Source organism: Trachemys scripta, chromosome 22, assembly GCF_013100865.1.
Source record: "Trachemys scripta elegans isolate TJP31775 chromosome 22, CAS_Tse_1.0, whole genome shotgun sequence".
Taxonomy (NCBI): domain Eukaryota; kingdom Metazoa; phylum Chordata; order Testudines; family Emydidae; genus Trachemys; species Trachemys scripta.
Window position 1 is genome coordinate 12,970,678 of NC_048319.1, and position 26,130 is coordinate 12,996,807.

At 55.2% G+C, this 26,130-nt stretch overlaps 1 protein-coding gene across 1 annotated transcript in view; it reads right to left on the minus strand.

Moving 5' to 3' along the window:
- Window positions 1–1,814: 1,814 nt before the first annotated feature.
- The window catches only part of TBXA2R (thromboxane A2 receptor), a 61,325-nt gene continuing 37,009 nt past the window's right edge, over window positions 1,815–26,130 (minus strand). Inside the window, exons 2-3 of the mRNA XM_034755599.1 lie at window positions 4,455–5,471; window positions 1,815–1,823 (exon numbers count right to left, since the gene is read on the minus strand). Of these exons, the coding sequence (XP_034611490.1) occupies window positions 1,815–1,823; window positions 4,455–5,264 (819 nt within the window). The 5' untranslated portion in view covers window positions 5,265–5,471. The remainder of the gene's footprint in view (window positions 1,824–4,454; window positions 5,472–26,130) is intronic.

Sequence of the window (26,130 nt, forward strand, 5' to 3'; positions counted from 1 at the left end):
CAGCCACTGTGGACTCGACCTGAACCAGGCTGGCCAACACTGTCTGTGATTTGGGGAGGAGGGTGAGATATAAGGGGGGGAGCTCCCTTTTATGGACACCCAGCCAGCCAGCAGCTATAAAATCCCTCTCAGTAGCTGTTCTCTAATTGCTCTACCTGTAAAGGGTTAAAAAGTCTCACTGCTATGCACAGGTAAAAGGAAGAGAGTGGACACCTGGCCAAAAGAGCCAATGGGAAGGCTTGAACATTTTAAAATTGAAAAAACACTCCCCTTTTGTCTGTCTGTTGATGTTCTCCCAGGGAAACGTGGACAGGCAGAGCTATGCTGTAAGAAGCTTAGGCCAGGTATGAAAAAATCATCAGTATCATACCTAGAAACTACTCATCTAAAACCCCAGCTATGTAAGTAGATCAGGAAATGCCTAGGAAGACGCGATTAGGTTTGTCCCTTTTATTTCTTTATGGCTTGTGGACGCCTCTGTGCTAACCCCAGGTGCTTTTGTTTTGCTTGTAACCTTTAAGCTGGACCTCAAGAAGGCTATTCTTAGTGCTTAATCCTTGTAGTTGCTCTTTTAAAATCTAGCAGTAGCCAGAGTTCCCAGATGTATTTTCTTTCTTTTTTTTATTAATAAAATTTAACTTTTTTAAGAACAGGATTGGATTTTTGTGTCCTAAAAGGTTTGTGCGCATGTTGTTTAATTAGCTGGTGGCAACAGCTGATTTCCTTTGTTTTTCTTTCTCAGCTCTTCCTGGGCGGGGGAGGGGGGCTTGAGGGTACCCCACAGGAAGGAATTCCCAATTGCACCTTCCTGGGCTCTCAAAGGGGTTCTGCACTTGGGTGGTGGCAGCATCTACCCATCCAAGGTCAGAGAGAAGCTGTAACCTTGGGAGTTTAATACCAGCCTGGAATGGCCAGTATTAATTTTTAGAATCCTTGTGGGCCCCCACCTTCTGCACTCGAAATGTCAGAGTGGGGAATCAGCCCTGACAGGCCCTCGCCTGTTCTTTGTGCTGTTCCCTCGATGGCGACTGTGCCCAATGTTTCCATTTTTCCCTCCTGCGTGCAGAATGAATTTTGTTATGTGACACATCATCTCCATAATGGTGCACATAACACAATTCATGTGGTGGGCATGGGGCCGAGGGCTTTGGCGTGTGGAAGGGGGCTCAGGGCTGGGGCAGAAGGTTGGGGTGCAGGGGCTGAGGGCTCTGGCTGGGGGTGCAGGCTCTGGGGTGGGACCGGGGATGAGGGTCTTGGGGTGCAGGCTGCCCCGGGATTACAGTTGGGAGAGAGAACTCCCCCCACCTCTCTCTCCTCGCACAAGCACTTGGGCTGGGGGGGAGAGGCGCCTCTTCCTGGCTCCGCAGCTCTGGGGCTGGGGCCACGGGATAGGTGCCTCTCCTTCAGCTGCGGCAGGTCTGGGGCTGGATTAGGGCCGAGGGAGCGGCACCCCTCCCCTGGCTGCAGCAAGTCCGGGGCTGAGTTGGGGCCAGGGTAGGGACGCCCCTCTCCCGGCCGTGGCAGGTCCCTGCTGGGCAGGTTCCCTGAGCACCTGCACAGCGCTTAATAGGCTGCTGTGAAGCCACGTGGCCGCGCAGCTTACAGGGAACTTAGGCTGTGACACGATGCCCCATATTCTCCATAGAAATATTGTTATAATATGATGATGTCATAGTAATATCATTGTAATGTATTTTATGCAAGATAGGTCATGTGAGGTATCATTGGAAAGGTTATGATTTGCTGGATATGATTATCCTATGTGTATGTATGTATCATTTTTGTATCTAAAGTTAGGAATATTGACTATACGTCTATACTACCTGGGGAACACCCAGCAGACAGAATGCAATCAGTCTGGCTGGCTAGCTGGGAACAAGTCAATGGACCATTAGGGAGAACAGTAGGAGCATAAAGCCAGACTGAGGCTGAACAACTGCTGGAAGTGCAGCTCTGAGAAAAGCTGAGAGGAGTTTTGAGTCCTGCAAAGGGCTGGGGGGAAAGAAACTGCCTCCTGCTGTGATCCGGGAAACAAGGCTCTTTGTAAAGAAACAGATTGCACCAAAGGAACACCTGACTCCCGTATCAACTTCCTCTTCCAGCCGAAACTACTACGTAGAAGGCCCTGAACTTTGGTTACCCACTTGGCCCAAAAGGGGAACAATATATATACCGAGAAAGCATGTTTAGTACCCTGGAAAGCGATATATGGCTTGTAATGACAAAGAAAAAAATAGTACCGAGTGAATCTTTAAATAGAATGACATGTATCTCTTATGCCAAATATTTTTGCACCTAATAGTTGTTTCTCCAGCAAGCCTTGTCAGCTTTATTAATGAATTGATATTGTGCAGTCCTTGGAAATGCGAACTGCTATAAAGTGCCAAGGGCTGCGATCTGCAGAGTTAAACCAAGCGCTTGTGTTGACAAAGGTAAAAGCCTTCCAGCAACTAGTAATGGATTTAAATATCATTGTGGTCAAACTAGAGCTGTCACAACCCCCTGAGCCTGGATCTAGTTCTGGGCAGCCTCAATATTTAGGAATATTCTGAGCCAAATTTTGTGAAGGCTCATGATGAGTTATTCAGATCTAGCTTAGGTTTGCATATAGTGTTTATCACAGTAAGAGCTAAGCACGGAATTTAACCTGACTGGAGGTTTTAAAAATCCAGGAGTTGGTTTCCATCGCTTCTTTCAGCTGCGACTGTATCCATTTATCCTTGGAAAGGCTTTGTGGATGTCAGAACATACACATCCCGACTTGTAAAGCATCCTGGAGGATTTCAGCAGAGCATCTCTCATCCAGGCAAGATCAAAGAATCCAGGCTCAGTTCAAAGGAGGGGATACAACCAAATTTTATAGTCTAATATGTCAATTTCAACAGCCAGGATGGGGGGGCAGGAAAGGGGGCCTGAGGGAGCCTGGAGGTGGGCATAAGTCACCCAGGGACCTCAATGCCAATGGGTAGAGGGCACAGGAAGTGCATGGGGTTCTACAGGGGTCCCTGGGTCAGACATATGCATAACAGGTCACTAAAGGATGGCATGTGAGATCTCTACTGAGATCCAGTAGCCCACCCATCATAATCATTGTGAAATGTATGTACGGCTGCTATATATGTATCTATTAGAGCTGTCAAGCGATTAAAAAAAATAATCACGATTAATCACACTGTTAAACAATAATAAAATACAATTTATTTAAATATTTTGTATGTTTTCTACATTTTCAATTACAACACAGAATACAAAGTGTACAGTGCTCACTTTATATTTATTTTTTATTACAAGTATTTGCACTGTAAAAAAACAAAAGAAATAGTATATTTCAATTCACCTTATACAAGTACTGTAGTGCAATCTCTTTATCATGAAAGTTGAACTTACAAATGTAGAATTACATAAAAAAAACTGCATTCAAAAACAAAACAATGTAAAATTTTAGAGCCTATAAGTCCACTCAGTCCTACTTCCTGTTCAGCCAATCACTCAGAGAAACAAGTTTGTTTACATTTGTAGGAGATAAGGCTGCTCACTTCTTGTTTACAATGTCACCTGAAAGTGAGAACGGGCATTTGCATGGCACTGTTTAGCCAGCTTCGCAAGATATTTACATACCAGATGCACTAAAGATTCATATGTCCCTTCATGCTTCAACCACCATTCCAGGGGACATGCGTCCATGCTGATGACAGATTCTGCTCAATAATAATCCAAAGCAATGCGGAGTGAAGCATGTTCATTTTCATTAACTGAGTCAGATGCCACCTGCAGAAGGTTGATTTTTTTTTTGGTGGTTCAGGTTCTGTAGTTTCTGCATGGGAGTGTTGCTCTTTTAAGACTTCTGAAAGCACGCTCCACACCTCGTCCCTCTCAGATTTTGGAAGACACTTCAGATTCTTAAACCTTGGGTCGAGTGCTGTAGCTATCATTAGAAATCTCACATTGGTACCTTCTTTATGTTTTGTCAGATCTGCAGTGCAAGTGTTCTTAGAATGAACAACATGTGCTGGGTCATCATCTGAGACTGCTATGACATGAAATATATGGCAGTATGTGGGTAAAACAGAGCTGGGGACATACAATTCTCCCCCAAGGAGTTCAGTCACAAATTTAATTAACACATTTTTTTCTAAAGAGNGCTGGGGTGGGCCCAAGGCTGGGCTAATGGGGGCTGCAGGTCGGGATTGAGGGGCACCGGCAGAGCTGGGGTGGGCCCAAGGCTGGGCTAATGGGGGCTGCAAGTCGGGATTGACTGGAATGCTAAAATAAGGCCATAAAGGCCCCTGCTGATCCCTTTGCATCCTGGCCCATGGGCAGCGAATGCCAGCTAGAAGCCAGCAGCTGGGGGGCCCAGCGTGGCAGGGGCTGGGGACTCGGACGGCTGGGCAGCATTTAGCAGGTGAATGCACCCGTGACCCAGTTACGAAGCCGACACTGGGTGGGGGCCTTACCAGCAGGGGTAACCAGCAGACGGTGGCAATGATCATAATGCCCACCAGCTGCACCATCATCTCCACCTCGCTGTCCCGCCGCCTCTGCACCGACTCGCGGTCGTGGTAGACCCGGCACAGTGTCACCACACTGACTGTGTTGAAGAGGAAGGAGAGGCCGACGGCCAGGATGCCCAGCAGGGCGAAGATCAGGCAGAAGGTGACGTTCTTGGCGTCATGCAGCAGAGTGATGAAGCACCAGGAGTTGGGGAACTGCAGGGTGTAGTCCCCCAGGCCCAGGATGGGCAGAAGTCCCAGGGAGAAGGAGAAGGCCCAGACCATGCCTACCATAAACCAGGCTCGGCGCTTGGACATGCTGGTGGAGCGGGAGAAGGGGCGGTTGATGCCGAAGAAGCGCTCCCCGGCCATGGTGGCGCCCAGCAGCAGCGGGCACTGGCCGAAGAAGACCATGGAGAGGCCCAGGAAGTTGCAGAGGTAGCAGGCGGGGTCGACCACCATCCAGCTGAACTTGGTGAAGTGGTAGGAGATGATGATGGTCCCGGTCACCAGCAGGCCCAGGAAGTCTGTCACCACCAGGCCGGAGAGGAAGATGAGGAAGGAAGAGCGGGCGCGGCTGTGCATCTTCCGGGAGGAGCTGACCAGCACGCAGAGGGCAAACAGGTTGGAGGCAAGGCCAATGCCGCCGAAGGCGGTGGAGAACCAGCGCGAGACAATCAGCTTCTCGCTGAGGTTGGTGCTGAGGCTGGTGCTGAAGTTGGTGCTGCGGAAGCATGAGCCCAGCTCGCCGGCCAGGCTGCCATTGGCCTCCATCGCTGGCCACTGGCAGGGCGGCTCCCCCAACACACACAACACCTCTGCAGTCCAGCCTCAGGCTTCCCTACAGCTGGGCTCCACGGCGCCGCAGCCTGGTGGGGCCTTCTCCTGGGGGCTGGGCACTGCCCCGCACCAGCGTCACTCCTACCAGCTCACTCGCTCGCCAGAGAAGCAGCAGGAGGTGCCCAGGTTGCTCCGCCAGCCCTTTGGGGAGAAAGGGGACAAGTCAGTGTCACGCCTGGCTCACCCGGCCAGCAGCTCCCAGCACCTCCCCACATGCTCCCGCTGGCCTATGCAGTGACTCCCAGAGCGCCAGCTTGTTCTGTTAGATGCCAAGGGCTGGGGCTCAGTCCCCGGGGCACCATTAGGGCGATACCCCACATCGGGTAGAAGTGTCACGAACCTCCCAGTCAAGCGCCGGCAGCAGGATCTTTGGCACCAAAAGCACACGCCTCTGCCACTCGAGCTCACGGAACAGCTCCTTCGCTGGCAGAAGTAGTAGGCTCTTATTGTCTAGCGGGACCAGCCACTAGCTGGGTCTCCACCTCACTCAGCCAGTGCATTACAGAGCTCCGTGCTAGGGGGCCCCGTGTCAACTCGGAGAGGTTGGGTTTAGGGGCCAGTCAGGACTCCTGGGTTCTCTTCCACACGTTGGCACTCGCTCGCTGTGCAACCTTAGCCGCAGCCCGTCTCTGTGCCCGTTGGTACCCGGATGCCCTGAGGGCGTGGGAGGGGCGAGGCTGTTGCGCTGGGGAAGGTGGGGAGTGGGCTGGGAGCGCAGGGGATGGCTCCTGTTTGGGGTCACTCCAGACAGCCTGCGGATCAGTGCTCTGAGACGCGCTCGCTGCCGTGGGCAACTGCCAGCAGCCTTGGGCTGGAGCCTAGCAGCAGCGTCTGCCCGGCGAGTGCCACCTTCTCCAGCTACAAGGAGGCACCATCTTTCCCCACCCCCCAGGAGTCCCCAGCCGGGGCAGCTGGGGAAGAAAGCAAGCCCAGAGGGCTGCCCCACAGAGCAGCCCTACAAGTAGATTCTGCAGCAGGGACCCTTGGGCACAGGTGATGCCATCCATCCTGCGGCTTCAACTGGCCGCCTGTCCCTGTGCTCACTGGCTGCTGGCGCCGACTCCCTGCCCTGCCTTCCCTCCCTCCCCCCAGCCCCGCCATGGCCCTGATCCCTCCTTTCCTCCCCGTCTAGTGACCCCCCACCCCCAAAATCCCGGCACTAGCATGACATTTGCAACCATCGCTCTGCTTCCCTGTCACGCCCCTTGCCCCGCCCCAGGCCGGTCGGGTCTGTTTCAATGCCGGGGCCAGCTCGAGCTATTACTCTGCCCGTGCAGCGCCTGGCACACAGGGGCTCCATCCTCGGCTGGCCGTAGCTGCTCCCGCAATAGCAGCTGCACACAGCCTGGGGCTGGGTTCCCTGGTGTGGCCTTGCTCCAGGCACGTGCAGCGGAGATGGTACTGGGCTGCCATTGTAAAGGCCTCTTCGGCTGGTAGTTGGGGGCAAACTCCTCGAAACTAGTGGGCATAACAGCTGCCTTCGTTCAGGAGAAAGGTAAGAAACAATTACGCTCCTTTATGAAGCATTCAGTGCGACAACCCAAAGCACAGGCACATGGAAGGCTGGAGTAGGAGGCGCACCAGGGGCTTCCCAGGGGTCAGATAACAAAACACAAGAGTGGGAGACTGATTAAGTTGCCGGCATGTGTGAGAGAGAAGCAGCAGAAACACACGGAGGAGCAAAAAGGCCCAGGCAAAAAGCCAAGAGGGAGCTTTTGGGCAGAGTGTTGGCTAAGAGGGGCTTGGAACTGTGACCAAAGAAATGGTCGCCCGCTGTTTGATTCCTGCAGTGTGCAGGGAAACCGGGCTTTGTACATCCCCTTGTAAATAAACAGGATTCCGCAAAAGAAGCACCAGCCTTCATCATCAATTTCCCCTCCTAAAGGACCCTGACTGTTGGCTAGCCAGTCGGATCAGAAAGGGATAACAGGCCCTTGGGAGCTACAGCTGGAACGAGCGAGTTCTGAGCATCTGTCCTTTTCAGGAAAAAACATTGCAAAGCGGGACCTGGCTGGCTCGGGGCACTGACTGTAAGTACAGGCATACGGCGGCTTTCCCCTCGAGGTTGCTGGTTCCAATCCTGCACCAATAGGCCGCTTGGGGATGAGTTTGGGGGAGGGTGTCTCAGTCTAGTCCTAGTCCCTTTGTCTCAGCAGCCTGGAGACCATTCGCCCTCTTGGGCAGCCTCCTGGAGAAGGAGATCCAGAGAGGGGCCCTGCGCTGCTGGGGCACCGACCCGGCACCACGTGCTCATGCCCGGGAAGATGGCGATTCTCCGGGAGACGCCGAGCAGCTGGTTTGCATTAGCAGCCCCACCACACCCCGCACACGCAACACGTTCCACAAAGGAAAGTCATTTGGGCATGTTTACACGATTGCACTAATCCCCATTGGTGCATTGTTTAAAGAAACTTGTTTTCAGCTCATCTGCTGTCAAACAGCCCTAAATAATCCAGGCCGCTCGCCGTGATGGACGCCTGGATTCCGGCCGAGCTCCTGCGCCCGTCCCGGGACCTCATTTGCCTCCTTAGGACGTGAGCCCATGTCCCAGAAAGGGGCGACAGGGTGTAGCCAGAAGGGCCAACGCCCGGGCAGCTGCAGGCAGAGGGGTGTGGCTGAGGGTGTCCGGGGTGGGGGGTGTCAGCGTGGGACGTCCAATCGTCCAGGGGGATCTATCAGGAGAGGGATTTTAGGGTCTGTTAGGAGCAGGTCAGCTCCCCTGCCAGGAACCGATCGAACGCCATGGCCACACCAAACTGCACCCTGCACGTCGCGCCAGGCCCGAGTTCCCAGAGCGCTGCGACCAAGCCTTGGACGCGTGGGCTTGGGCTGAGCAAGGGCCATGCAGAGCTCAGCCATTGGCACCTGAAGCCTGGCAAAGCTAGGAGCCCGACGGGAGCCGAGATCGGAGCCAGGCTCTATCTTCTACTCAGGATTCGAATGCCTGGGGGGTGTCTGGCCCCCAGACACCACGGTGAGGGGCGCCTGCCAGAGCGATTGGGGCGGCGAATCTCCAGCAGGCTGCAGCCCTTGGCACGGACCCAGGAGCTGGGGGGTCTGGCCTGTGGGTAGCAGGTGCAGCAGCCCCGCGTAGGGGCCACGGGCCAGAGAAGAGGGGTGTGGCCGCAGCCCCTCCCTGCCCAGCACTGGAGCCGTGGCTGTAGGCAAGAGCTGCCGCCAGGAGACACCTGCAAAGACGGGCTGAAAACCTGGGCCCGATCCGGAGGTCCTTGCTCCTCTTTACCCCTCTCCTTACCCAGGCGTCGATGACTCCCGGGGAGGTGTGGCTGGATCCTCAGCCAGTGCCCTGGGTTCGAGGAGTCCAGCCGGGGACGGGGCCACCGTGCTGCCCCCCTGGGCAGCCCCTCAGCCAGCAGGTCCCCTCCCCCGCGTGGGTCCAGTCTAGCCCTTGGGGTTTGGCTCAAGGCCATGGCAAGCGTCACACTTGGCCGCCTGCCTGTGTGGGCAGAGACCTTCCGTCTGCAGGGGCTGGACCCCTCCCCCGCGCGCCCGCCAGCTCTAGCGTGGGCTGGGAGCTGGGGGCTGGGGCGCGACTGACACAACCCAGGCCCGGGTGCTCGAGAGCAGTAGGGCTCTGGCGTGGGACCCGTCCATGGACCCAGAGCAGTGGTGCCGGGCGCTGCTCGGGCCAAGCCCAGCTCCCTGCGATTGCACTAGGCCAGGCCCAGCAGGGGAGGGGAAGAGAACCCAGGTCCTACCCTGCTCTGGTTCCCAAGCCCCGTGGCCTGTGACCCGGCTTCCCTCAGGCTCTTCGCTGGAGGAGGGCAGCTGCTTCACGCCTCTGGCCTGCTGAGCTCAACCGCAATAACCTGGTACCAGCTGGGAGGCTCAGAGAGCCCTGCTGCAGCACCTGGGGTCCGCCACCGACTCTCCTGGCGTGGTCCAGGACCAGCCCCGGCGGGGCTGACCAGTTAACGTGCTGGAGAGCGCTGCCTGCGCTTTCACAAGGCCTTGAAAACTCCTTATGAACATCCATTGGCAAAGTCCTGTGACCTAGGAAGTCACGTATAAGGACTGATGGGGAAACCGAGGCAGAGAGCAGGCCAGTGACTTGCCCAAGACCATGCAGTCATTGGGAGAGCCCGGAGCTCAATCCAAGCTAAAGGGCTGGATAAGAGGATGGAGAGAAACTAACTGGGCAGAAATCTTTGCTGGCTCCCTGAATTTGTCCCTATTTTAAAATCTGATTCAGGAACCTGGGGAAATTAATCCGCATTAGGGTAGGGTTCGAATTTAAACCGCTAGAGCAAATCCAGAATAGCTCCCCATGTGGACACACTCATGCTGCAGACCGAGTGCCTTTTTCTGGTTTAGCTTAACCCGCTTCTGGAATCCGCGTCTCGTTACAGGGAGCGATTCTGCTCAATTTCCCCATGTAGACAAGCCCTACGTTACATCCTGCAAACCCTCCCTCTTCAATCAGTTTCATTAAGTGGGTTTTTAATCTGCAGCTGTGAGGTTTTGACCCCCAGTCTTGTAAATCTGTCCTTGAACAGAGTCAAACTCGGGCTGGCAGTAAGACCCCAGTGTCCCTTTACAGGGCAATCCAGGGCTCATCAGGTCCTGCTGCGCCCAGCAGCCCCACCTCCATGTCTCTCAAAGCCAATGATCTGATACTGGCAGGCTGGGTTGGCGTTGGAAGCCGCTTTCCTGGGGAGAGCTCTGTTCTGAAGGCCGCTCTGCCGGATACATGAATCTTTCTGACCGTCCTACGCCAATGAGTCTGAGCATCATAGTCTGGCTGCCCCAGGCCCGGGCTGTCATTTCATAAACAAAGAGCCAAGAGATGCTTCCCGTCCGAACGATCGTATCATTGCAGACCGAGGAGGGAGGAGAACAGGAAAGTCGCGAGGGGAGAGAGCGCAGTGTGGGCGTCTCCTCTCTGCACCGAGCGAAGGCGCAGTGGCAGCCTGGCTTTGCAGAGCCTTTCAAAGGGCCGTGTGCAGAACCCCAGCCGAGCTCCAGTGTTGCCGACTCCTCCTGCAGGCCCGGGGTCTGCGGTAAATCAGGACTCCCCCTGCTGCACCCAGAGGGGTTACCCTGGGGCTGGAGAGCAGAACGGCACCTGGGAGGCCATTGGTTCTGTATCTTTGGAAGCAGCTTCTCCCCAAAGTGCAGGATCCCTGGCCCAGGGACCTGTTTTCTGGGCCATGACGCTGGTTCAGATTTTTCAGATCCTCGGTGGTGTTTAGAGGCCACATTGACCCAGGTTTTCCTACCATCACTGGCTCCCACCCTGCTCGGTGCACACCCCCGACACCGTCTGCACCTGCCGGATTCACTCCGCGCACCCTGGCCATGCAGCCACCTCTGGGCTGGAACAGAGCACGGCCACGCTGCACGGCTGCCTAGTGAAGAAGGAAGGAGGCTGCTGCATCCAAGTGCCCCGCAGGGGGAATTCCATGTGGGCATAAAGCAGCTGATTCCCGCTGGAGACGCAGCGCGACCACCTCTTCCTGACAAGGGTCCTCACTGCCCCGCTGCCGCATCGCTCACAGCAGAGCCGGAGCTAAAGAGCCGGGGCTGGTTCATTCGAGACGCTGGGCAAAGGGGGCAGAAAACGCTACCACCGTGCCAACTGTCCTGCCCGTTTCGAGGGGCCCCCATGTCAGCCCGGACCCTGAGCTCATCCTGCACTTGGTGACCCTCCGTGGCTCAGCGATTGCAACACAGCAGCCCCGTGGGGGCGGGAGTGGAGCCGGCTTTTGACCATATTCAGCCGCATCCGCCTTAAATTGAGCAGCATCTGCTTCCATTCATGCCGCCCCCCTTCCCCATCAGGAAGGTAAATAAATCCTGTTGCTGTTGTAATAAATCCTTCCAGGAAAGGCAGGGGCTGAATCCAGCCAGGTGCCGCGTGTGCCCAGGGACGCCGCCCCGCGCCATGCCCCATTGAAGTCAGGGGGAGAAACAGCCCCTCTGGAGCCAGAAGGGAGCAGATTGTGGGCAGGAGGGTGGGCAGCGGCTGAGGGCTGGACAAAATGGATTTTTCCAAAAAATGGGCAAAGTTGTTTGAGGTCAAAACAAAAACAACATTTTTTAACAAAGCAAAACATTTTAAACCCCTTTTGGCTAAAGGGAAACGTTTTGTTTACAAGTTGAGCATTTAAAAACGATTCAAGGGAATTTTGAAATGAAAAGTTTTTGAATAAAAAAATCGAAACATTTCCATTTGTTCGAATCGGGGCGAGGGGGGGTTTCCAACATAAACGATTTGGCGGGTTCGACATGAAGCCGTGAAACATTTCAGAGTCACCGAAGCTGCATTTTTCCCCAGAAAAAAATGTTGTTCAACAAATTTCGCACAGCTGCAGCTGCAAATGCAGCCGCAATTTGACCACAACCCCACGTGTCTGCCCCGGGACGATCCTGTGAAATAACAGCCCTGCCCTGGCGTCTCAAAGCCCAACTTCCCGGGCCTAGTTCTGAGCTGCCATACTTGGGCGAAAGGCCACTGGCAGCCGGCTCAGAAACAGGCCTCGCGTCTCTCGCAGGGCGAACGCCCCTGAGCAGGAGGGGTTTGAAATCCAGCCCAGGCCTGGAACTTCTACCGGTGCAAAGAGCGGGTGACCTATGACCCCAGCTCCAAATCCCCACCCGGGAATGTCGGGGAAAGGACACAAAGCGGGACTGAGGGGCAGTGGGGTTAATGGTTAGAGCAGAGCGGACCGGGGGTCTGGATGCCTGGGTTCTATTCTCTACTCTGGCACGGATTCATTCTGTTCATTAAGCAAGACTCTTAATTCCCTGTGCCCAGCTCTAAACTGCAGCCGATCAGCACCGGGGATTTCCCTGGGCACGCGGGGGGTCAGAACTGATGAGCGTCATTTGAAAAGTGCTCACAGCTCCTCAGGGCCAGCTCTGGCTTTCTGGCCGCCCCAAGCAAAAAAAAACCCTGCAGCGCGGCCGGAGCCAGAGTGCAGGGCGACTCCCTGCACTGCACCGGCTAGTGGGGGGAGAGAGAGAAGGGGGGTGGCCAGGGCTTCAGCGGGGCGCTCGCCACGTGGCCCCTCCCGCCGTGCCCGTCTGGGTGCTGCCGCTATGCACGTCGATACGACGAACAACAGGGGTTTAGAGCGATTTCCAAAGCCAAACCTACCTGGGAGCTAGACCCCAAGGTCAGGCGAGGGGCCTTGATGGAGCAAACGCCAGGCATTGGGCTGGCCCCTCCCTGGGCCCCCACCAGCCCGGCTGGGTCCCACAGGCAGGGACCGGCGCTTTGATTCCAGCAGCCACCGCTGGAGTCTCCCGCCCTTCCCTCAGTGTTTGTGCAGCTGAACTTCGGGGCCCACAACCGGGGTCCCCACGTCTGAGAACGCGCTGCTCAGGGAGCAAAGACCTGCTGTGGCTGCTGGCGAGAGACGGTCGTTAATGCCCCAGCGAGGGATCCCCATTCGCTGAGGAGCCCCCGTCTCCGGGGCTGGTCCAGGCGCTCACAGAGTAGAAACCAGGCTCAGGGATCAGGTGCCCGAACGTCTCGTGGCGAGGATGCAGCACCTCATTAGCGCAGCTCCGATTCCCCAGCAGCCCCGTCTGGAATTCGTCAGCCTGGCGCGGCCCCACCACGAACGGCCCAGGGCGCTGGGCTGCCAATCGCTTTGGAGGGAGGTCGATGCTGAAAGTCGTCATCTGGCTCACGGCTGGGGAATGTGAGGAATCCAGGCTGAAGGCTGAGCCCTGGCCCCCTTTTGAGATGACGCCTGCCGGGAGAGGCTGAGTGCAGCAGCTGGGAGCTTCCCCCGGCCCACGCCTTGCCTCCTGCTGTGGGCGGCTGGCACTGCAGGAGCAAGGAGCGCAGCTGCTGACTCACTGGGTGACTTTGGGAAAGTTGTTCCTGGATCCGTGCCTCAGTTTCCCCATCCCCACAATGGGATCAGGCATCCCCCTGAAAAGTGCTTTGCGATCCTGGGACCAGTGGTGCTTGAGAAGAGCTACTTACAGTGATTATTGCTTATCTAACCTTAGTGAAAGCCAAACCCTGACGGCTCTCCCTTTGGGCTGCCCCTGGGGGCGCCAGGACCCCTGGACAGCTCCCACCTGGAGCCACGCCATAATCCTTGCCCGCCTCCCCTCCCCCAGTGTCCCCAGCTCTCCGGGTGCTGATGACAAGGGGCAAGTGGCTGCCTAAGGAGGCTGCTGTTGTTTAGAGCAGGACGATCTCGCTAATCTCCTCACGGCCTTGATCATAAACCGGGATTAGTTCAAATGCTGCCTCAGGGCTGAAGTATCCCCAGATCCATTAGGCCAGGCACCCACGTGGCCTCTGTGAGCGACCACAGCCTGGCTGGGACCACATGGGCACATGCAGGCAGGTCAAAACATGGCACCCTCCTGTGCTGCATTTCCCATCTTAATCTGCACACCCCAACGTGCCAGCCCGCGCATGGGGCACCGACCCCAGCCCAGCATCCACACCCCAATGTGCCAGCCCGGGCATGGGGCACCGACCCCAGCCAAGCATCCACACCCCAACGTGCCAGCCCGGGCATGGGGCACCGACCCCAGCCAAGCATCCACACCCCAACGTGCCAGCCCGGGCATGGGGCACCGACCCCAGCCCAGCGTCCACACCCCAACATGCCAGCCTGGACATGGGGCACTAACCCCAGCCCAGCATCCACTTGCCAACATGCCAGCCTGAGCCCGGGGCACCGACCACAGCCGAGCATCCACTTGCCAATGTGCCAGCCTGGGCATGGGGCACCGACCCCATCCCAGCGTCCCCAACGTGCCAGCCCGGGCCTGGGGCACTGACTACAGCCCAGCATTCATGTGCCAATGTGCCAGCCTAGGTAGGAGGCACCGACCCCAGCTGAGCGTCCACACCCCAATGTGTCAGCCTGGGTATGGGGCACCGACCCCAGCCGAGTGTCCACAGCCCAACGTGCCAGCCCAGGCATGGGGCACTGACCCCAGCCTAGCGTCCACACCCCAGTGTGCCAGCCCAAGCATGGGGCATCGACCCCAGGCCAGCGTCCACACCCCAACGTGCCAGCCCGGGCAAGGGGCACCGACCACAGCCTAGTGTTCACGTGCCAATGTGCCAGCCCAGGGCACGGGGCACCGACCCCAGGACAGCGTCCACGCGCCAACGTGCCAGCGCGGGCATGGGGCACCTACCCCAGCCCAGCGTTTACACCCCGACGTGCCAGCCCAGGGCACGGGTGCTCCTCTCCTGATTTTCAGAGGTCATGTATCTAACTCCACGTGTCTGTCTTGATGCTGATGCTCTGTGGTTCATGTCCAGTCCCCTGTAACTGACTAAATCTCCATGACTTTTTGGAATAAGGTCCCAAGCATCACAGGACAGGCAGGGCATGGGCATTTCCTTTCGGCTCGGGGAATGAGCCTGAACGTCCTGCTTCGGCTCAGAGCTGGGAGCCCGCTGGCCGTATTCTCCATGGACAGACAGTCACTGTTCGGTTTCGGCTCACGTTGGTGCCTTTTCGCTGGTTTCCATCCTGCCTTCCAGCTCTGAGCTGACACCAGTTGCTTCATTTTCACTCCAGGTGTCAGTCTGGCACCCGCCCCAAGGGATTTGCATCGGCATCGTGAGTACAGTCCTAGCTCAGGGCCCACCGTGCAAGGAGCTGTACAAAGACCCCGCGCAAAGGGAGCCCTACCCAGGGAGCTCAGTCTTGGTCTAGGACAAGACACACGAGGTGGGTGAAAGAGAGGGGGGGGGGGGGGCAGCAGTAGCACTAGCAGGTTTTTGCACCCCAAGCAGTGGGCTGAGGTCCCCGCTGGCCCGGCCATCGTCAGAGCCGAGTGTCGCTTTGCGTCTGCTGGGGGAGCCAGCAGGGAAGGGACAATTCTCCATTCTCTACCTCACGTCTGGCCCCAGGCCCGGCAAGCGGGATGATGGGTGAGTACCCAGGGTCCTGCGTGTACACGCCAAAGTGCTGGAATCCTTGTGGAAAATGGGAGTTTGTCTGCTAGGCGCGGCAGCACTGAGCACGTAGGAGAGTCCCAGACCCCACCCAGGTGGGGGGCTGCTCTGGGTTTCTAGCTCTGTCTTGGAGACGAAGAGGGGAAAGGAACCCAGAGTGTACCAGACTTTGTGGGATGTTCTGCATTTTGACTGTTGCCCAGAGACGGACAAAGTCCCCCGCATGGAGCCTCAGGGAGGGCTACTGGGTTGGAAGCGCGGAGAACACGGGGTCCCCTCTCCTGAGCACTGCTTGTATTTCCTTCACTTCACAGCTCCTGTTTACGAGCACGAGCCCACACACGAGGATCAGCCACCACCCCCCTGTACAAGGACAAGGCGATTGCACAACGTCCCTCCAAGCAGAGCCTTTCAGCCGGAGCATGCCAGAGATAGGTGCTGTGGTCAGGCCCTATCTAACCACCACACCACATGCTGCTCTGAGACCCTGCAGTAGAGCCCAGGATTTCTGAGCTCCAGTATTTTATTGATGTCTAGCAAATAGGCGCTCACCCCACTTGGCAACGCATGTTGTAAGTCACCCCTGAGGGCTGGCCCCCAGCAAGGCTGGCAAATACTCTGTAATTCACGTGGTAACAGTCCAAGCTGGGAAGTTGAAGTTGAAGGTGATGCTGGGGGGTGCGTGTCACGGCTGCGTGTGATAGCCTTTGTTTTTCTAATTTTCTTTAACAAGAAACTGATTGAATTCTCCCAGTGAGAAAACAGCCCTACCCACGGAGTCTCCAGTTCAAAACCTTTATCCTCCGTCAATTGCGGGGAGTCACGCAACAGAACGCGGGGTTCCACGTTTTAGCTGTTTGTCCCCCCGTCTGCGTGCGGCTGCCACCCCCGACAGTGCACGGCGTGGAGGGCCCACTCCTGTTCTGTCACCGGAACTGCAGGCTGAGCGGGCGCGTAGCACATTGTCACACTGAGTCGCGTCTATCCCCGTCCAGCATCCTAGCCCGTCGTTCACCTGGCCCCCAGGGCACGAGCTGCCTTGCTCCCCGCATACACCTCCAGCCAGCTCCACCTGAAGGATCCGGCTACGAAGTCGGGCCGGGACCGGAGGCTCTTAATTAGCATTTACTCGGGAAAGCTCATTTGGAGAGAATGCCTGGCCCCCGATTTTCCCCTGCCCGGCACCTGGCCCCAGGGCAAAGGAAGTGATTTTCTGGTTCACTAGTGCCATGTGCTCTCTGAGCCCTGCGTCTTGTGCAGTCTTTGGGACCAGGCAATGGAGAAGCAGGCCCCAGACGTCCGAACCAGAGACTGGCCCAAGCCACAAATCTCTGAACCAGATTTTGACCATCCCAAAATGCAGCTGCAGAGATCAGAGGGGCTTTGTCTCAGCCCGTTGGGGAGACAGGGGCCAGTGCAGAGCCTGGCAGGGAGTTAGAGAGGAGAAGGACCTCGCGGGTCCTCCAAGCCATCTCCAAGGCCGGACTGAACCCGAGAGAACGTCGCGAAATCCAGATCCAGCTGCATTCCGATCCAGGCGATTAGCTCACCACCGGCTGGCTGACGTGCTCCTCACGGCCTCTCGTGTTCCCATCCCACCCTGCTCTCCCCCAGTTCAGTGCAGCTGCAGATCACCACAATCAGCTTCTGCTTTCACACACGCAACTGGTACAATCCACCCAGCCAAGCACAGGCCTGCCTCCAGCCTGGGTCCACGTTCGAGCACAGACCCAAGATGGCGGGGGCAGGGGGGGGTAGCTCAGTGCATGCACCCAGGGGATTCTCTGCCAGCCCCTTGCAGCCTTAGGGCCCCTGGAACAGGAGGTGAAGCCCCACCCCAGTCTCTCTCCATTTCTACCCCCAGCCTCCATGCTGGCCCTCCGCACCATCTCAGCACTGCCAGTGCAAGGCCCTGCAGCTCCGTGACACCTGGAAACATCCTCCTCCGGACCAGCAGTTCTGCCCCTCGCATCACTGACTTTGCAACGCTCCCCTGGAAATACGTGGGGCCTGATCCTCCTCTGCCTCACCCCCTGCGACCCACTCACCTTCCATGGAACTGAAACTCCACCCCACGGCTAGCCCAGCTGAACCCCATCAGCCCTCTCCCCTGCCCCGGAACCGCACTGAGGGGCCCCCGACCCCCTCAACTGCTCCCACTTCTCCAGGAGTTCCCTGATTGCCAGGACCTGTGGCCACACTACGCATGCACTGGGCCAGCAAATCCGAACCGAAACCGGATCCCCTACAAAGAAACGGCAGGAGGAACTACGCTGATTATTTTCTGCTAAGCAATGGAAACAAATTCAGCCATTGCTCCTTGGGCCTCCGGCTCAGATTAATCCAGCAGAAAATCCTATGGCACGGAGCAGCAGTTCTCAACCGGGGGCCGCAGCCCACTGCGGGTCTGTGAGCTGTTTCAGGGGGTCCACCAAGCAGGGCTGCTCGGAGCCCTGAACCTCAGCACCCCCGCAGGGCTCCCGAACCCCCCTCCAGCCCCATGGGGCAGGCTCCCCCCCCCGCTGGGCCGTGGCATTTCTATAGCATGTTGGGGGGCCTCTTAAGGAGAAAGGTTGAGAACCCCATCTCTGGCAGATGCATTCCCCCCCAACCGTTCACACAGGTGCTGCTGAGTCAGACAAATGGCGCAGTGACCCGGCAGGGGCTAACTTAACCCATTGCTGTGGGAGACTCCTAGACCCCGGGCTTTGAGGCAGAACGAAGGGGCCGGTTAAGTTTTTCCTGTCTCATAACATTGTGTTACAGGCTAACCAGGTCATCTGAAGCCCGCGGGATGTTAACCAGGTCATCTGAACCCTGCGGGATGTTAACCAAGTTATCTGAACCCTTAGGGATGTTAACCAGGTTATCTGAACCCTTAGGGATGTTAACTGGGTCATCTGAACCCTGCGGGATGTTAACCGGGTCATCTGAACCCTGCGGGATGTTAACCGGGTTATCTGAACTCCGCGGGATGTTAACCGGGTTATCTGAACCCCGCAGGATGTTAATCAGGTTATCTGAACCCTGCGGGATGTTAAAGGGAAGCTGAAAAGCTGTTCCATGTATTAGACTAAGCAGAGCACCGATAATGGGTAAAATACAGGTACTGCAAAACTGGAAACCCAACAATCAAAGAGCGGAGCATGGCCGTCGTGAGCTTGGCCAGCCTGGAAAGAATCGTACAGAGACACTCCAGACAAATTCTCCGAGATGAGGGGTGCTTTCCTGGAAGTATTTGAATGACCCCCCCACCCCACCCCCTCTTCTCTACCTACTAGGGGTTGCCATATTTAAACAGTGAAAAAAGAAGACACTCCTCGGGGGCCCCAGCCCTGCCCCAACTCCACCCCTTTCCTGCCCCCAGTCCAACTCCGCCCCTTCCCGGCCCCGCCCCAACTCTGCCCCTTCCCTGCCCCCATTCCAACCCCTTCCCCAAAGTCCCCGCCCCAACTCTGCCCTGAGCACCCCGCATTCCCCCTCCTCCCTCCCGCCCCCCGGGTTCCGGCTGCTGCTGCGCTGGGGAAGTTGCTTCGGCCCCCGCCGCGGTGGAGAGCGGTGGGAGCCGGGAAAGTTGGAGCCCGGGGAGGAGGTGGCTGCGTGCTCGGATGCTGCCACCGCCTCCGTGCCCCGGCAGATCGGGGGAGTTGTTAGTTTTGGCTTTGCTGCAGCCACTCGCACTCGGGGTCCCCTTACCATGCCTCCCTATTTTCCCAGACACGTTCGGCTTTTTGGAAATTCCTCCTGGACGGACGTGTCCAGGAAGATCCGGACATATGGTAACCCTACTACCTACTTCCTTCCTGTCCAGTTCTAGCCCCCTGCTCAGAATTTAGCTTCTCCTCTGTGTCTTATGTGACAGGATCCCTGGGGTTTATTATGGTTTCTCTGCTGTGCTAATCTCTACGTCTGTTTACAGAGAAGTAGCATTATCAGAAGGTTTAACATAAGTATCAAAATTCTTATCTCAAAACTTAGCATTAATACAGAACTTTTTATCTCAGATGGGTTTACAAGTGTCTTTATGACACCGTGCCCTCTGTTCAGACGGCCTGGTTTGAGGTTGGTTCGTTCATTTCCCGTGGTGTCCTTTGACTCTCTCCCATGTAATCAGTCACTGGCTTTTCTTTCTCTCCAGTGTCCCCTTCTGTGTGAGCTCTTAATTTAATCTAGTTTCTGGGATTTTGGTACTTCAGGGTCCGGCAAGAGAGGGGCCTGGGGGATCCTGCACATTGGCTGGCCCTTTGGGGAGCTGTCTCCAACTCCAGGACTGTACATAGGCAAAAAATCCAGCTCCCTTTTTGGGGTTACCCTGTGTTCCCCCCTCCCAGCACTGAGTCCTGCCCCCTAGAGCAGGGGTTCTCAAACTGGGGCTCAGGACCCCTCAGGGGGTTGTGAGGTTATTATATGGGGGGTCGTGAGCTGTCAGCCTCCACCCCAAACCCCGCTTTACCTCCAGCATTTATAATGGTGTTAAATATATTAAGAAGTGTTTTTAATGTATAAGGGGGGTCGCACTCAGGAATATAACACAGGCGTCCCCAGTACAAAAGTTTGAGACCCGCGGCCCTAGAGGGCTGTGATCTGTGCTCTCTGGGCTTGGAGTGTTTACCCTTTGATCAGATGCATCTTTTCCCAGCAGCTTTTCCATCACTGCTCCCTGTGTCCCAGCAGCCTAGGGGGAAACGCCCCCCCCTCTCTGTCAGTCGGCTCATTTACTTTCTCACAAACCACCACCTGGCCATTTCCTGGTCTCAACGCCTCTGTTATCACAGGCCTTGGAGCTGCATCTTGATTTAAAGAGACAGTTACTTTCCGAAAACTTCTCAGAAATAGCATCCTACAAAACCGGGGCCTGGATTGGGGTAACCTCTGCCACCCCTTTCTCTGTCCTGGAGCCGTCAGCTGTGTGACGGCTCCCTGCCAGGAGGTCGGTTACACAGTTCCCCCTCAAAACCTGGGTCACGGGCTGAGTGCCTTGGTGCACAGTTGTTGCCCCAGCCATTCTGCCCTGGGCATCCTCTCCCAAATGACCACTGAGGAGACATTCCTGTACCCCCACTATTCCTTCCCCCGTTTCCTCCTCTGGGCCCCCCTCTAAGACACATCTCTGTGCTCCCTGAGAAGGAGTCCGTCCCTTGTTCAGCTGCAGAACTCTGCCAGCTAACACCTGGGACAGTTTCCTTAGTCACTGACAACACCTCTCCTGCCCCTGTGGGAAAGGAGCTAGCCTCAGCGCCTCCCATACTTGGAAGCACCCTGCTTCCCTGTGTTAGAGGCACAGGAATCCTCACCCACCTCAGTGGTTTCTGAGATTCCATCACCCTTGTCTGGGCTCCCCTCTAGGACACATTTCTCTCTGCTCCCTAGCATGGGATCTGTCTCTGGTTCGGCTGCAAACTGCTGCAGCTAACAACCGGGTCAGTTCTCTCCCCGGCAGGCATTACACCCTCATCCCTTCCTGACGTGGTGTTGCCTCCAGCTGCAATGCAGAAGCTGGTCTCAACCACCCTCCCACCTGGAAGCCTGTGGCTTCCCCCTGCTGCAGAGGAATCAGGGAGATTCTCTCCCATTCCCTCAGCAGTTCGTGAGACCTTCCCCTTTCCCTCGGGGGTCCCAGCATAGACCTCCCTCCTGCTGCAGGCAAATACTTTAACCTGAGCGACATGGAAAAAATCATTACCAAGGAGCAGGACGACTAGGAGGTGTTCCATTACCCCCGCCCCAGTCAAAACACTTTCCAAATCTTCCCACCCCACATGGATTTTAGCTAGTGGTACGAGGAATCTGCTTTCGCCCACCCCACGATCTCTGCCATTTGGCCAGTAACACACTGGCCTTTGGGACCACGCTGCTTAACCAGAGAGATCTGGGCCCCTGTATCCCTCTGCCCCAAGTATTCCCTGCCATCAATTTTGACAACCTTAATGTGCTCCATATCTGGTTCTGCAGAGGCTAACCTCACAGAACCAATATGACAGGTTTCGATTGCCTGGGGGGTTTCTGTGTTGAGGACAGCAGAGCTAACATGAGCTATTCTTTGCCTGCTTCCTCCCAGCACAGGGCATTTATTGCTCAGGTGATCAGTGGAATTACACCGATAGCACCTTTTGGGTTCCTCTGTTTTCACAGGAGATTTGGGATGTGGGTTAGAGGAATGGTTTGGGGAGGTGAGTACCCAGCCTCCCAGCCACCCTCCTTCTTGCTAGGAATAAAATGGGATCCTCCTTTCCCACTACCTTTAAACTCCCGTTTTGACGGTTTGCTTTCAATAGATGTCTGGGTCTGTTCAAAGGCAGCAGCTAGAGTCACCGTCTCATCCCCAGACGTTACATCTTTGTCCCGTAGACACGGCTTTACATTGGCCTAGGAAATGCTCTTGAGCCACAAGATCAAACAGTCCCTCAAAGCCTGTAACATCTTTGCCCCTCACCCACTTTCCCATCAAATCTTTCATTTTGTTCCCATATTCCCCATTACTCAGACCAATATCCCTCTTGAGATTCCTAAATGTAACTCTAGAGGTTTCAGGCGTAATCTGAAACCTTTGCAAAACAGTGGTTTTGAACTTACACTAGTCTAAAGCATCCTCAATAGGCATTTCATTGAATACATTTCGAGCTTTACCAGTTCATTTTGCACTCAGTGTAGGGGCTTTCTCGGCATCAGGGATTTCATGCACTGCACACGGCCTTTCAACGGTGCTCAGATATTCAGCAACATCGTCTGCCTCATTGTGTGCAGACAGAAATGGTCCCAATTGCGGATTTCAGAGTGATGGGAATCGCTGGGCTCTGGTTCTGCTTCTCTAGCAGGTCCAGCTGGTGTTTTAGCTTTCTCTCTCTCTCCTCCCACTCTCTTTCTTCCTGTTTCTCCTTTATCATCAGCTCTTTCAGTTCCAATAGTCTCTGGTGCTCGCTTTCTTTTTCTGCAACCTGCAGTCTTAAAAGCTCCAACTTCACAATGACTTCACAGCTTTCACTCATTTGCTTTTCTGTTTCTACTTCCTTCCCCCGATACAATCAAACAGAAAATAACAAACCGGTAGCCTCCTCCTGACCGTCCTTAGCCACCACACTTAAAGCCTCACTTAAAATCTTTACACTAGTGTACGAAGTGCAAATCTTGCTCAGTACAACAAGCTGTGTATTTCCCCCTGCTCGCTGCACCTCTGTAATGGGATCCCCGGGGTGTAGCCTGGGACTGTGGGACCGCTGTGCCCCCGAACTCTCTCCAGCCTGCGCTGTCTCGCACAATGCCTTGCTAGTGAGCAGCACCAAACCCTCCAGGCACTGTGATCATTCACCACAACAGCATGTGGAGCCCCACACCCAGCTAGATTGCATGAACGCTCCCAGAGCCACTCATGAATCACACAGAGAAAGGCAACAGAGCCGAATCCCCCCAGCTCCCAGCACGGTACCCCAGAATATACCGCCTTGCGGTATTTATTAATTGGTTCGCCACTTCATCAATGGAAAGTGGATACTCACCCGCCTTTGCAAACCAGAGCAGATTACCAAACACTTCAGGCAAACTCACTGGTAAAGATAAACAGTTAAACAAATGTATTGACGACCAAAGATAGATTTTAAGTTATATTAAGTGATAGCCAAAAAGTCAGAGTTAGTTACCAAAATAAAATAAAATGTTAGCACGCAGTCTAACCTCGCAACCCTGTTAGACTGGGCAATATCTAGATGAAGCAGTTTTTCTCACCCCACTGGATATTGCAGGTCATACCCTGTTTCCCCGAAAATAAGACAGTGTCTTATATTAATTTTTGCTCCCAAAGATGCGCTAGGTCTTATTTTCAGGGGATGTCTTATTTTTCAGAAATGAAAAATGCCTTATTATCGGTGGATGCCTTATCGGGGAGGTCTTATTATCGGGGGGATGCCTTATATTACAACGAGAGGCAAAACTGTAAGTAGGCCTTATTTTCGGAGGATGTCTTATTTTCGGGGAAACAGGGTAGTACACAGATTTCACCCTTGAAACCTGGGCCAGTCTCCTCTGTTGGAGTCTTAAGTCTTCTCAGTGTCCTTGTTGTGTGCAGCGTAGGTGGGGGCAGGAGAAAGGCCCAGCACGGGGTCCCGTGTTCTGTTTTATACCCTCAGTCCCATGTCTGGGGGACATTGCTGAGTCCCCAGGCAAGGCTGAGCAATTCGCGTGGTGTGGCTTCATGCAGGTGTCATTGAATTGTAACTCCCTTGCTGGACAATGGCTGGTGATGATTGTTTTGACACCTGCCCGGCATTGGTTACTTCCCTTATTTCCCTATATCTTTAGCTTCTATCTAACCTGATTCCCCAACTTCCTGCATGTTTTAGAGACAACCATACCACACAATCTTATAACTTCATATGCACCAAAGATGTACAAATTCGACAGAACAATGGGTTTCAGCTGATCAGAACCTCTTCCCTGATACCTCACATGGCCTGCTTTATACGCAATATCAATTATATATAAATGAGGAATGTGGGGGTTACAGGATCCTCCCCCAAGGTTTAGAATGTCACATCTTATTTGAATATTTTTTCTTTACCTGGCTGGATTTTTATAAGCCAAATGTGTGTGTTTGTAAATTGTGTAATACCAATCATTGATTTGTATTTTAACCACTCATATTGTGTATAACTCAATGTTTAAACTATAGCTAAGGTTAGGTAGCACCTGGTTACGGCGTTATGAGCCGCTTCTGTGTATTTTGTTCTGCTTGTTTTTTCTCTCTGACTTTTTTTTAAAAGTAATAAAAAAGTTTATAGGAAAAAAAGTCCAGTGTGCAGGGCAGAGACGTTAGAACAGTGCTGAGAGGAAACCGTCTCATGCTGTGAAGTCTGGTGATGCTGTGGCACCATGCAGGGTTTCAGCCACAGAACTTTCAGTTGATGTTGTTTGAAAGATAAGGCTAGGGACACACACGCGTGCGAGCTGCAGCCCACCGCACCCGCTCGCTGTGTACATCCTGGAAACCCCAGCACCACCGCAGCTGGCTGGAGAGTCACACCATTCACAGAGACATGCAATGCACCTGCAGGGCGATGGGCTGACCGTGCTCACTCCTTTTCATCTGTGGGCCTCCCTAGAAGAGGAAGGATGGTCCAGGGATTTGGGAGCTGGTTTGGGAAGCAAGAAAGTGGGGTTCAATTCCCAGCTCTGCCACAAACTTCCTATGTGCCCTTGGGCAAGTCACTTAATCTCCCTGTGCCTTGGTCTCCATTGTAAAATGGGGCAAATAGCCCTGCCCTGCCTCACAGAGGGGTTGTTAAAGCCTCTGAGGTGCTCAGATACTGTGCTGAGAGGCACTCATGTGCCTGAGCGCTCAGTGCCATTAGCCCCATTTTAGAGGTGGGGAAACTGAGGCACAGAGCGGGGCAATGACTTGGCTGTCATCCCACAGCCCATCTGAAGCTGAACTGGAGATGGAACCCGGCTTCTGCGACTTGTCGGCCGGTGTCCGAGTGTTTGGCATGATGCCCCTCTGTACAGGAGCGTTTGGACACTGACATGGAGAGTGCTACACTAGAGCCACGGGGGATTATTACTGAAGAGTCCCGTGTATGATATGACTGGCTGATACACAAACAAAAAGGGATCAAGAAAGCAGGACAGCCCCCCCCCCCCACGACCAACCTTCACCAGCAAGGAAATACCTCATGCTGGGACCCCTCTTCACTTCACCCAAACGCCCACCTGCCAATCTACACTGCCAGGGCCGGACCCACATCAGCACGAGGGACCGCCTGCCCCATTCACACAACACACGAGCCTCCCTCGCAACCTAACGCAAACCCTTACTCACAGTCTCGCTCACAGCAGCAAACATTCTGCTGAGGCGTGAGCAGGTTATGGGTGCACCGAGGCAGGCAGGAGGATGATCCGGACTCCTGGGTTTCACTCCTGCCTCTACCATGAGCTTGGAGCAATGCTTGGGCCTGCCCCGTGCCTCAGTTTCCCCAGCTGTGCAGCGGGGATAAGGATACTGCCTTGTAAAATGTGTGGAGCTCCTTGCATGAAAGGGAGCTGGAGAAGGGCAGATGTGCTGCAAACGCCATCTCCTGACAAGTAAGCTGCCCTCTGCCCTCCACCCCCAATCCAGGCCAGCCTGAAGCAATCGCACGTGGCTAGCTGGGCATGGTGCCTTATTGCCCATTGGGGATGCTGGAATTTGATTACTCCCAGGGATGGCACATGCTGCACATACTGGCCTTATTGGTAAGTTACATGCTGAGATTCCTGCGGCATCTTAAACCCCATCAATATTCATGGCAAAGGAATTCACTAGCCTGGAGCCTCACCAGAATTGTGCTCCACCAAGGGAGACCATTTCCCTGCTAAATCAGAGCGGGGCCAGAACCCAGGGCCCAAACCCCTCCCACCTCTGGGGCCTTGGAGAACTGGATCCAAATGATATTGCTCGAGTCCCTATTTTCTTTGCAGGGCTCGTCCCATCCCGACGCTCTGCAGTGCACCCAGGAGTCCTGTTGGCTCCGGGGCTGAACGCTAGGAATTCACTGTTTTCGTTCCGGATGCCAGGAGCTGCTCCAGCCTGGGAAAACACATGCCACAGAAAGGTCCCATCTTTCTCTGGGAAATCTGCCTCCCATCCCCCGTCAGACTGTCGGCTGGGAAGCGAGTTGTCTATGTTTGAAAGTGAATTACATGCTGGGGAAAGGTGCCAGATTGACAGCTTGGGAGCCTGGGGCAGAACACGCTGCCCTCCATACCCTGCCCCACTGCAGGACCAGAGGGAGGGCCAGACAAGCTCGGACCCCAGGTCCAGCTAGCCCAGATCCTGTCTCTGCCAGCGTCCCACACCAGCTGCTTCAGAGGAAGATGTAAGAACCCCTAGGAGCAGATGTGGGACAAACTGCAGTGCCTTCC